We start from the raw sequence: 12324 nt of genomic DNA, 5'->3' as shown, positions 1-12324 counted from the left end.
TGAGGAACGACTGCAATTATGCTATGTGGACGTCGTGAATATGCACGTTGGAGTTGATGCCTCACATGTCGCGTCTTCACGGTTCTCAGGGAAATCTCAACTACGGCCAATGCTACAGAGCTCACCAGTGTCGATGACACATTGGAGTGGCACAGCAGAGCAGTACGCAGCTGTGTGTCCACCAAAATTGTCGGCGCCGCCACGATGACAGCCATGGAGCGCATCGATGGGGTTGTGGCCATCTTCCGTAGGTACCGCTTTGCAAGCTCCTGGATAAGTATCTTGAGCACAAGACTGCAGAGTGCAAACACGACAAACACCCACTGCGTTGTGATGGGAATGTAATCCACAATGTGCACGTAGGCGGCTGCTAGAAGAGCCGAAGCGACAAAAGGCATGTTCTGGAAAAACGACCGCAGAAACTGCGAGTGTGAAGGTGGACGAGGTGAAGATAGGGAAGACAGCCTGGCTATTGCAGCCATATCCTTTTCTAGCTCAGCCTGATGAAGACGGATAATGCTTTGGGTGCGTCCTCTGACAGTCTCAAACCGGAAAATGTGGTTGGTGTATGTACCCGCGAGGGCCATGACAAACGAGCAGCAGAACAGGGTCCAGTGCAAGTCTGCTTTAAATTTGCGAGAGGCTGGGGGTAGACATGCAATACCAACTCCACCAGCAATGCTCAAAAACGTGACCATGACAGCATAGGGAAGCATCGACTGCACCAGCTTGGAGTATACCTGGAAGACTGAGAGAGTTGACTCGTACAACTTACTGACGAAAGTCTCCGGTAGCAGTCGAAACGCTGACTGAGTTAGCGTGAATACCCAGAAGAAGACGTAGAACCAAGTGGTCTTGACCGCGACAAATTCCGCGTACGACTGCTGCTCTGCGTTTAAGCCACTCGCGAAGATCCCTTTCGAGACGAGAAATGCCAGCAACCACGAGACGGTGGCGTTCAGCAGCGAGTTGCGCAGGATTTTACTCAGTGTTCGCAACGCATTCCGCACAATGTCCCGCACCGTACCAGCCTTGGGCGCTACTTCACTGTCTCGCTTATACGGAGTCACTTGGTCGTGCTGAGGCATTGCTTAATTTGGCGTGGCAATCCGGTCAGTGCTAGGGTCTCTGATGAGCGACTGGGGCCGCCCCAATGGGGCGTTGGCAATGGGCATTGCTGCAGCAAACTCCTGGAAATAGAGAATACACTAGTATTTTCGTCACAAGCCTACCCCAGGCTTGCTCGTTTGCTCAGCCCATGTACATCTCGTTACGACCAATTCCCAAAACATGCCAGTACGGCATTATTACAAGCTTGTCACAGTCGAGTTCTCCTCCGCGCTGGGACAAGCAGGGACTGTAGTTCACAGCACGCCGGCCGTGCGCAGCATCTCCGTGAGCTTGCCCGACTGGAACAGCGCCTGCACGTCGGTGCCGCCGCCGATGGACTCCTTCTTGATGAAGACGTTGGGCACCGTGCGGCGTCCTAAGAGTGCAACAAGTTCAAGTGAGCCTCTTCAGTCCGCGAGACGACCAATTGCATGTCCACCCACCGGTTGCAGCCGCCAGCGCGCTCTGGATGTCGGCGCCCGTGGGCACGTCGCTCTTGAGGTCCAGCTCCACGACGTGGTACTTGACGCCGGCCTCGTCCAGCACGCCCTTGGCCTAAAACGCGGCGGGTAGGGAACCAAATGCCCCGAAATAGGCGCGGTTTTAGCCCCTAGCTCCTTCAACTTAACGCAATGGACCGCCGCACCAGGTTGCAGTATGGGCAGTAGCTCTTGCTGAAGACCGTGACGCCGTTCTCCGTCGTCACGCGGTCCACGAACTCCGCGGCCGCCGCCTCGTTCTCGCTCCGCGAGCTCGCTGCTCCCATGGTCCGATTAATAAATGACAGCTCGATGGTGTGCGGTACACGAATGTACCAGACAGATGGTACGACCCGGCGGGTCGGCGGGTCGCGTGCACAGCGCAAGAAAACGGGTCCGCCTGACAGCGCTGTTTTCATTGGTTGGCCCGACGCTTCTCGACGGTCACACCCCTCGGCCAAGTAGGCAGTTATCCCTCTAGCCTCTAGCCTCTAGCCTCTAGCCTCGAGCCTCTAGCCTCGAGCAGCGGACGCAGCAGCATGGACGGCGACGACAGGGAGTTCCTGCGCGAGTGGCTCATCCGCAGTCTGGAGCCAGTGTACGTCGCTGCGTCTTGCTAGTTGATGGACGGGACATGGCGAGTTATTTACGCAAATTTGGTTTTTATTTTCCCTTTTCGACTTCCTGCGCGAATCTGATTCCGCCCGATGCAGATGCGACGCCGACCCGGAGGTGCTGAGCAAGTACGTGCTGGCGTTGGTGCAGAACGACCCGCAGAAGCCAGGGCTGCAGGACACGTGCGTGGCCAAACTCGAGGAGTTCCTGGGCGACGGTGCGTGCAGCTGCGGATGCTATTGGAGGAGTTTGTTTATTTATTTGCTTACTTATTATTGCTATTGCTGCTGCTGCTGCTCCAGAGACGGCGGGCTTCGTGGCCAGACTGTTCAAGGCGCTGGCCGACGGCTCGTACAAGGCCAGCGCCAACGCGAGTCGCGCCAACAGTGACGCCCCCAGCGACGAGCAGCAGTCCCGCGCGTCCAATGGCTACGACGATGACTACTCGCGGCGGCGCGAGCGCACCCCGTCGGACGAGGAGGAGGAGCAGCGGCGGTATAACAAGCGGCGTCGCGACGACGACCGCTCGAGGGACGGCGACAACAAGCGGCATCAGGGTAGCCCCAGGAGAGACTCGGGCGGCCGGCGCCAGCCCTACCCGTCGCGCGATATGCGCGGCGGGCCCATGGGCGGACGTGGACCGGCGCCGTACGGCATGGGCGGCGACCGCCGTCGGAATTTCCCCCCGGAGTGGGGCATGCCGCCGCAGGGCATGTGGCCGCCGCACTTCCCGCCCCCGCGCGGCGCGGGCTACCCGCCAGACTTCGACCCCAACGTGTATATGGCGGAGAACGGCGGCATGATGCCGCCTCCTCACATGATGATGCCGCACCCCATGGGCGGACGCGGCCAGTTCTACCCTCCTGGAGGACGCGGAGGGCGCGGTGGCCGCGGCAACTTCTACGCAGGGCGAGGCGGCAAAGACGGAGAGAACGGCGAGGCGACCACTGCCAAGACGACGCTCCACGTTAGACATGTCGACCCCAAGTACGTCAACATGACCATGCTCAGCCTGCACTTTTCCAAGTTTGGCAACGTGGTGAATGTTCAGATGCGGCCAAGTGCTAAATGCGCGTTTGTTCAGTATGCGACTGAGGAGGAGGCGAAGAAGGCTTTCCACTCACCGCTGCCTGTGTGCAACAACCGCTTTATCTCTGTAAAATGGGCAAGACACGACGCCCAGGGTCCAGAGGAAGCTGCAGATCAGTCCGAGGGCGCCTCGAAAGAAGCGTCTGGAGAGGACGGTGCACCCGCCAACGGCAACGCCGCTGAAAAGAGTGCGGACGGTGCTAGCACAGAAGCGGAATCGCCCGCCGCGTTGCCCGAACACAATATGACCGCCGAGGAGCTGCGCGCAGCAGCATTAGAGAAGGGTCGCAAGGTGTTGGAACAGAAGCGCGAGTTGCTGGAGAAGCAACGCGCTCTCAAGAAGCAGAAGGAGGCGCTGATCAAGCGGCAACTAGCGCAGCAGAAGGAGCTGCTGGAGCGGATGAGCGCCAACAGCTCCCAGTTCTCCATCGCGGAGAAGCGTGACCTGCTGAACAAGATCACAGCGTTGTCTGCCGAGCTGAAGGCGTTGACCCCGCGCCACTCGGCCATCTCGCCGACTGCGGCGACGCGGCCCGCGGAGGAGGGCGAAGGCAGCGAGAACCTTAACGGACTCAAGGCGGAGCTCAGCGCGCTGGAGGCCGAGGCGTCCGGCGGCCGAGGAGGTCGCGGTGGCCAGTGGTCTGCGGGTCGCGGCTACCGAGGAGGCCGTGGCGGTCGGGGCCGCGGAGGCTTCGGCCGCGGCTCGCACACGCTCGACAACCGCACCACGATCGTGAAGGTGGCGAACCTGCCGGAGGAGGCACGCGACCCCATCTTACTGACGCAGCACTTTGGCAACTTTGGCTCCGTTGAGCGCGTCGTGATGGACGAGCGCGCGCCCGGCCAGGGCTTCATCAAGTTCCAGGACCGATATGCCGGCCAGGCCGCGCTCAACCACGGCACCATGTTCGGCGACAAGCAGCTGGAGATGGGGTGGGTGGAGTCCCAGGAAGCGCCCGCCGAGTTAACGCGGACAGACTCGCCGACAGCAGCAGCAGCTGCGTCTGCTGGCGTGGAAGCTGGCGACGGCGCCGTGGCGGCGGCGTCAAGCGACCAGGTACGATTTGCTGTTTGGCGTGATCAGGAGACGTTCCCGCGCTGGTAATTAACTTGTGTTGCCACCCGGATATTTTCACGTGAGCAGGTCTTTGCCAGCGCGTAGCCGGCCCTGCGATCCGACGCCATCGTCACGACAAGGGAGGAAGCACCAGCACCAGCAGCACCACGCCGGACAACTTCAAGCACAGTAAGTCCGAGCTATAAAGCGATGATATAGGATCCCGCCAATTGGCTAAAAGTAATTCAAGTCGAACGGTTTTATGTTCCGTCCTAGAGAGAGCCCTTGCCGTCAGCATTGCCGACACCTGTGGCCGCGTGTGTGGCGCAGTATCCGCGAGCTGCTCTCTACTCGGGCGTCCCAGAAGCTGTCAGCGTTGAGACGGAGGTGTCGGAACCAATGTTTTCCAGGCGGCAAGATGGCTCTGGCCTGCTGGTACACTGTAGTGCGTATTACCGAGCAGGCTTGGGACACACCCGCGACCCTCATAATCGCGACCCGGTTCGTCAAGGCAACGAACGCGGTCGGTCGTCCGCTTGCTGTGCATGCAGTAGATCGCTGGGCACTCGGAATCTGCTGCCTGCCTGCCTGCCAGGCAGCGAACTGAGGTCCAAAAGCCTTGATTTTCGGCGCATGTTGGTCAAGTTGATGACGGCGGAAACGTAGGTAGCCAGTTGCTTACGCGGACGTACACAATCCTGCCCAATCCGATCGTTTTATAGACGTTCGACTAACAAATAGTTTTAGGCGTTGCGTCACGAAACAGGACGCTACGCCTCGACTACTTTGCTGGACGAGCGCCAAACTTAACGCAAATTCGCAACAGTTCCCTGTGTCACGACTTTCGCGAGTTCTGGCGATTAATTTGAATCATTTCAATCTAGTGGCCGTTACTCTGGAAACCAGCAGTCCAATGGTGACCGAGCTGGATACCCGCCAATAAGTTGTAATAGCAGTTGTAGAGACTCTCAACCGTAGGAATGGTATTCGTGGACAGTGCAGCTTGTGCATGCCCGGAGCTTGTCTAGTTGCCGGCATGCACATGCAAACCGGCCGGATATATGTAGCCCACCGGAACGGCACGCGCTGAGGTCCGGCCATAGTAGCATTTGCAATTGCGCGAAATAATCATTCCCGAAACGAGCAGCAGCATGCTGTACGCTGTACATTTTGGCCAAAATTACGTTACTTGTCCTGCTATCCGAGCAGCAGTGCCTCGAAATCGAGCAGGTATCGATTCCGCCTCTACTTCCTGAGGTATCGTTGCCCTCACAATTTGTGAGTCACAAGCACCGATGAGACAACCCATGGGTTACCCCGGCGTTGCACCGCGATTACTTCGACCGGACCAAATCTACAGCGACCTACAAGTCAAACTACAACCGCCGTATCGAAAAGACCGCTCCTGTCCACGCTTCCAGGGCTCTCCTTCCCCACACTCTCCCCATTGCCAGCGTCACAGCATCACGGCAATCTTTCCGACACGGCCGCGTGGATTACTCCCCTGCCAAAAATACCTTCGGCGCCGGCCGCTTCCGCAATCGGCGTCAGTCCTGGACTTCCCAACGCCGCGCACAGGGACAATCACTCCTCGCTCCGCCATGGACCGCAGCGAGAGCGACGCCGGCGGCGCCGCGGATGAGCCCCGCACCGCGCAGGCGCAGTACCACCGCCTGCAGCCGTCGCCCGTGGCCGCGCGCCACAGCGAGCCCGCCGCCTTCGCTTCGGCTTCGGTCTCCGCGTCGCCGCTGCGCGCCACGGTGGCGGACGCCTCGAGCGCCAGCGCGACCGCCTTCAACCCGTCCAGGTACTTCCACCGCAACCAGACGGTGGAGGTGCTGCCGCGCCAGCCCGCGGGGCCCTCGGACCTGCCCAAGCAGCGGCCCAACTCGGAGCTCTTCCGCACGCTCACGTCGTCGCAGCTGCTCAACTTCCGCCAGCGCCTGCTGGACGACGACGCCAGCGACGCGCCCACGCGCGCCGAGCTGCTCACGCGCCAGGGCACGGCGGGGGCCGCCGCCTCCACGCCCAACGCCAACGCCAACGCCGCGCAGGGCTACGGCTACGGCTACGGCTACCTGCGCAGCGAGAGCTGGCGCATGTTCTACCGCAACCTGCCGCGCACGCTGCGCTTCCGCCAGAACACGCGCTCCACCACGCGCTACATCGACCCGGCCAATGCGGCGTCGCTGCGCTCGCGCGTGCGCGCGCGCAAGCAGGAGGAGCAGGCGCGCAACGAGGGCCGCGCGGACCAGGGCTCGCCCGTGCCCGAGCGCCAGATGACCGACTTCGAGCGCGAGATGGCCAACGTCACGGCCACCGACACCAGCAGCATGCAGAACGCCGGCTCCTCCGCCGCGGCGCCGAGCCTGACGCCCAAGGGAAGCAGCCACAAGTTGCTCGGCCGCATGAGCAGCCTCATGTCAGTGGACTCGCAGGGCGCGCCCATCGGCCAGCGCAAACAGTACAAGATCGTCAAGATCAACGACGGCGGCAACGCGCCCAAGCGCGAGCCGGTGGCGCCCGACGGCGGAGACGGGGCCGAGGCCGCCGAGGACGGCGAGGAGTTCTTCGTGTCCAACGAGGTCAAGACCTCGCAGTACACGTGGTGGAGCTTCGTGCCCGTGTTCCTGTACCTGACCTTCCAGAAGACGGCCAACCTCTACTTCCTGCTCATCGGCATCTTCCAGATGATCCCGTCAGTGTCCCCGACGGACGGCGTCCCGCTGCAATTCATCCCCCTAGTTATTGTGATCATCATTGACGCCATCTTCGCAGGATACGAAGACTACAAGCGGCATATGGCCGACGACCTCGCTAACTCGGCCAAGACGCGGGTATTTAATCGCCAGCTGCGCGAGTTCGAGGAAGTAGAGTGGCGGGAGGTGAAGGTGGGCGACTTTATCAAGGTCGCCAACCACGAAATCCTGCCGGCGGATATCATGATCCTGGCGGTGATTCCTGCCGAAGGAGCGCGCTCCGGTGGAAACATGGGACTCTGCTATGTCGAAACGAAGAACCTGGACGGCGAAACAAATCTTAAACTGCGAGAAGCACCTCAGCCCACCAGGAATATGTTTATGAATGAGGACGAAGCCGGGTACATTATCCAAGGATACGTGGAGAGTGAACTCCCGAACGGCGACATTAACACGTACTCAGGCACGATATTCTTGGAGGAGAACCCGAACGGGGCCAACAACGAGGGAATCCCCCTGTCGCTGAAGAACATGCTGCTTCGCGGCAGCAAGCTGCGTAACACCAGCTACGTGTACGGCTTGGTGGTGAACACGGGTATCGACTCCAAGATTATGATGAGCTCAGGCGATGAATTCCCGGTCAAGGTCTCGTCCATTGACGAAATGACCAACAGACAAGTGATTGTTGTGGTCGTCATTTTAGTGGTGATGTCTCTTATTGGTGCGATCGGAGACAGAATTTGGATGAACGGTCTTTACCTCCCAACGTACTTGGAGTTGGGCAGCTGGGATGACAGCTTTATGGAGATGTTTGTGTATTTCTTCGCGACGTTAGCTTCGATGGTGCCAATCACACTGTACGTGTCCATCACACTTGTGAAGGCGCTGCAAGGCTACTTTATGGAACGTGATCTCGATATGTACGACGAAGAGACCGATACCCCGATGAGCGTGCGCAACATGCAGCTGAATGAACAGCTAGGTCAAATTTCCCACATATTTTCGGACAAGACGGGCACCCTTACGTGCAACAAGATGGAGTTCCGCAAGTGCAGTATTGGTGGCCGTAGTTACGGTAAGGGAACAACCGCGATTGGTATCGCAGCTCGAATGCGAAGTGATTTCAAGGGTGACCCGACTGTGGACGAAGAAACGGCAGACGAAAACGATGTTCCTCTGTTGGACCCACGCATGGAGGCCCCCGCCCCTAACGTGAATTTTAAGGATAAGAATTTCTGGCGGGATCTGCAGAACAAGGCAGAACCCCAAAGCGGCAAGATCGAAGAGTTCATGACCCTGCTGGCATTGTGCCACGGAGTCCTGATTGAGCGTCCTGAACCGACGGAAGAAGATGCCAGTCCTCCCGTCCACTACTCGGCCTCATCTCCAGATGAGCTTGCGCTTGTCTGCGGAGCCAAGTTCTTCGGTTACGAATTCATCGACCGCCAGCCTGGAAGTGTTTCTATCAAGAAACCGGATGGTGTCGTGGATCAGTACGACATTCTGGAAGTTTTCGAGTTCGACTCGAACCGCAAGCGCATGTCGGTTATTGTACAGCGTCGGAAACGCGATGATGAACTGCGTCTAATGTCGGAAAGCGAAGAGGATGACGTGCTTCTGCTGACTAAGGGAGCAGATAGCATGCTGTTCCCTCGTCTTGCCTCGACGTCTGCCAACAACGAACGAATTCGCGAGTCCACGGAAAAACATCTGGAATCCTTTGCACAGGATGGACTTCGAACTCTGGTTGTTTGTGCGAAAAGGATAAGTCCGCAGACCTGGGAGCAGTTTTACGCCCAGTATCGGCATGTGTCTGCTGACTTGAGCCAAGTCGAAGCGAAGTCGAAGGGGGAGCCGAATGCTATCGACGCTCTTCAGGACGAGATGGAGTCGAACCTGGAGCTACTTGGTGCCACTGCTATCGAAGATCGCCTTCAAGATGGTGTACCTGAAACAATGGAGAGCCTTGCCAAGGCTGGAATCTGCATTTGGGTCCTGACGGGAGACATGGAGGAAACGGCTATCAATATCGGTTATGCTTGTCGCTTGCTCAACAATGACATGGAACGACACGTGATCAATGCATCAAAGTACCGAACGAAGGGTGCGATCCTGCGGAAGCTGGACAAGATTTTCCACGAGATTCACGACGCTAGTGATGATGCTTCCCGTACCTCAACTGTTGCTGCCCATTCCGTCTTGTCACCTCCATCCGGCCAAGTGGAGCACGCTTTGGTTATTGACGGAGCATCGCTGAACAAGATCCTCGAAGACCCGCTTCACAATTTGCACCTCCTGCGTGTGTCGCTGTTGTGTAAGGTGGTTGTTGCCTGCCGTGTGTCGCCTCAGCAGAAGGCACAACTGGTTGAGTTGGTGAAACTGAATGTCCCCGAGTCGCACACTCTTTCCATTGGTGATGGCGCTAATGACGTCCCGATGATTCAGAGTGCACACATTGGTGTCGGTATCAGCGGACAAGAAGGCCTCCAAGCCGTGAACAGCTCGGACTACGCGCTGGGCCAGTTTCGTTTCCTGAGCAACCTGATTTTGGTTCATGGTCGTTGGAATTACAACCGTGTTGCAGCTCTGGTCGTTTACACTTTCTACAAGAACATTGCGTACAACGTGTCCATGTTCTGGTACACTTTGTGGCCTACTGGGTATTCTGGTACGATGATCTACTCGGCGTTGATTCAGCAGGGCTACAATCTTTTCTTCACTGCACTTCCGATCGTCGTGTTCTCAGCGTACGACAAGGATTTACCAAAGAAGACTGTGCTTCAATTCCCGACGCTTTACCACGCTGAGGTGCGCAAGACCAGCTTTTTCACGCACATTATGTTCTGGAAATGGATTTTCCTGGGCATCATCGATTCAGTGGGCATCTACTATGCGATTCTGGCAATCGCCTGGAACATCGAACGCGGTGGCAATACCATTGAGTTTTTGTCGATGCAGACGCTCGGCTGGACAATTTTGTGCATCGTTGTAAACGCTCGCTTCTGCTTGATGGTGAACTCGTGGGACATCCTTGAATTCGGAAGTATGGCGCTCACTGTCATCGCGCTCTACCTTTTCCAGTATGTTATCGACCAGATCGACTGGTCGTACGACACGGATTCGTTGCCGTGGCAATTTGGACGGTCGCAGTTCTGGCTTGGCCAACTGTTTGCTGTGGTGGCAATCCTTCTCAAGGACTTCTTCTACGAGGGATGCCGTCGTCGTTTTGTACCCGAGTACCTGGACCTCGTGAAGGAATCACAAGACGAGAAGTCCGGCATTTCGCGTGAAGAGCTGGCGGAGTTCAAGCCCCCGCAGGTCAACTACCTGAACCCGGAGCTGGCTGGTATGATCGACTACCAGGACCGCCGCGTCCACGAGAGTGCGCCCGTCCGGTTTACGGCGCCTGGTCGCTCGAAACTCTATACGGGTTTCGCGTTCGACCAGCCGGCCAACGTTGTCAACTGGATCCTGACCGGCACGAACAACTCTGGTGGCCAGAACAGCAGGAAGAGCATCAACGCCGACGTTCGCAACATCATCCTGAGCTCGGATGACCCGGTCTTCTTCGAGAATCAGCGGTACCAGCCGTTCTGCGGCTACGGCAGCTCGTTCCCCGGCTACCTCCTGCCGACGGACCGCAAGCGCTGGAGCGATCGCTCGGGCAAGATCAGCGCGCAGGCGATTCCACTTGCAGGTCTGGAGCTTAAGCTGGACGCGCCGGGCTGCGACGCTGAAGGCTGGGTGTACGAGAACGACTTTGCGTTCTTCCCTTCGACGCCTCCGAACGAGAGCGAGGAGGAGGACGAGGACCTGGAGCTGGCGCTGAATACTGGCGACCGGAGCAGCAACGGCACGTTCCTGTCGTCTCGACGGAAGAACAAGAAGAAGAAAGCCAAGAAGCCGCGACCGCACCACGGCTTCGTGCGCCGCCGCGAGTGGAAGCTCTCGGAGGAGTTCAAAGCGCAGCAGGAAGCTCGGCGCGCCTCCAACCTCAGCGCCATTTCGGCGGTGCAAGTTGAAGATTGCCCTCGAGATTCCACCCTGTCGACATGATGACCATGGGACGAGCATCAACATGGCTCACCCTAACCATATAATACAACAGCAACAGATTTTGAGATGTACACACTGCTGGTTCCGCTACCTCTACAACAATGCTACTAGTAGTAACATGCCACGATGAACACGTGAGTAAAAAGCGAGTACTGTATTGTCAGGTTGAAGTGAAGGGTCAAAAGGTATGTATGTACAAGGTGAGCTTTGTTGTAGAATATTGGCGGCACTAGTAGAGCAGCTTCTGGACGCGCAGACTACTGGACGAACTTCTTGAAGGCGTCGTTGTCGGCCAACGCACCGTCGTTGGCGATTGCGTTGAGCACGAGCGCCAGCTTCGTCTCACGCTCGGCGATGAGCTCCGGGTTGTGCTTGCCGCGCAGCTTAGAGCCGAGCCCCGAGCCGGGCAGCGCCGGCAGACTCTTGGGGCTGCCCAGCGCGACCACGAGCGTCTTGAAGTCGCTGAAACGCTTCTTGAAGGTGGCGTCGCCCTCGACGGCCTCCACAGTGTAGAACACCACGCCGGCCTCGTCGATCTCGTGGCCCGTGACCTTGAACAGATCCTTGGCGGGCGTCTCCGGGGCCGCGGGTTCTTCGGGGGCAGCGGTCTCCGCCTCGGGCTCGGCCGCAGCCGGCGCGGGCTCCTCAGCAGCTACAGGAGAAGCAGCAGGCTCCTCGATGGCGACCGGCTCGGCCGCGGCGGGCTCAGCCTCCGGAGGGTTGGTGGCGGCGACGTCTTCGGTCTTGGATTGCGCGCAGCCCATGGCAGGTGATTGATAGATAGGAGGAAGGAAGCCTTGGAGGGTCTTGGGCAGATCGAGGCGAGATCGATAGTGAGCGGCCACAGGAAGCGTGAACAAGCCGAGAATCGTCCACTGGTGGCTGGGAGAGAAGGCGAGAGGAGCACTGGCCGGCAGCTGGACGATAAGCCCCGTGCCTATACTGACGGAGAAGCGTGCTGGGCAGATCGGGCGCCTTGCTGTGGTGTTACTCACCAGCGGGCGTGTGCGGCTGCCGCGGGACCGCGCCAAAGATACGAGCGAGCTAAGTCGCTTTTGCCGCGCGTTCGTGGGTGGCGCCACAATCAGCAACAACCGAACCGGCGACAGCGCGGTAGGCAGGAATGCAGGCAGGCAATGCACGGGGCGGGCAGCTACAGGGGCAGGAACAAGTACACGGCGATCGTCCACGCCTAAGATGGTCAGTCGCCAAAAGCGAC

The 12324-nt window shown here is 58.6% G+C and overlaps 4 protein-coding genes across 5 annotated transcripts; 2 read left to right on the top strand and 2 right to left on the bottom strand.

Annotated features, from left to right (window-relative positions):
- Positions 1–1364: 1364 nt before the first annotated feature.
- On the bottom strand, positions 1365–1876 carry IUM83_05159 (glutaredoxin; the record flags this gene model as incomplete). Its single annotated transcript, XM_067929278.1, has 3 exons — positions 1365–1486; positions 1554–1665; positions 1757–1876. The coding sequence occupies 3 exons, from the start codon at positions 1874–1876 to the stop codon at positions 1365–1367; spliced, it is 354 nt and encodes a 117-aa protein (XP_067794909.1).
- A 252-nt stretch (positions 1877–2128) lies between these two features.
- Positions 2129–4455, top strand: IUM83_05158 (putative RNA-binding protein; the record flags this gene model as incomplete). Its single annotated transcript, XM_067929277.1, has 4 exons — positions 2129–2187; positions 2303–2421; positions 2507–4350; positions 4438–4455. The coding sequence occupies 4 exons, from the start codon at positions 2129–2131 to the stop codon at positions 4453–4455; spliced, it is 2040 nt and encodes a 679-aa protein (XP_067794910.1).
- A 1496-nt stretch (positions 4456–5951) lies between these two features.
- On the top strand, positions 5952–11105 carry IUM83_05157 (P-type ATPase (P-ATPase) Superfamily; the record flags this gene model as incomplete). Of its 2 annotated transcripts, none has more annotated exons than XM_067929276.1 (2): positions 5952–8584; positions 8686–8689. In XM_067929276.1, the coding sequence occupies 2 exons, from the start codon at positions 5952–5954 to the stop codon at positions 8687–8689; spliced, it is 2637 nt and encodes an 878-aa protein (XP_067794704.1). The 2 variants fall into 2 exon arrangements, with proteins under 2 accessions (XP_067794704.1, XP_067794703.1); XM_067929275.1 differs by lacking the exons at positions 5952–8584; positions 8686–8689 and adding exons at positions 8934–9717; positions 9796–11105.
- Positions 11106–11362: 257 nt separating this feature from the next.
- IUM83_05156 (Double-strand-break repair protein rad21) lies at positions 11363–11869 on the bottom strand (the record flags this gene model as incomplete). The annotated part of the gene is made up of 1 exon (XM_067929274.1): positions 11363–11869. One exon carries the CDS (start codon positions 11867–11869, stop codon positions 11363–11365), a length of 507 nt encoding a protein of 168 aa, XP_067794903.1.
- Positions 11870–12324: the final 455 nt, after the last annotated feature.

Source organism: Phytophthora cinnamomi, assembly GCF_018691715.1.
Source record: "Phytophthora cinnamomi strain GKB4 chromosome Unknown Contig23, whole genome shotgun sequence".
In the NCBI taxonomy this organism is placed as follows: domain Eukaryota; phylum Oomycota; class Peronosporomycetes; order Peronosporales; family Peronosporaceae; genus Phytophthora; species Phytophthora cinnamomi.
This window is presented reverse-complemented; position numbering and strand designations above follow the sequence as displayed.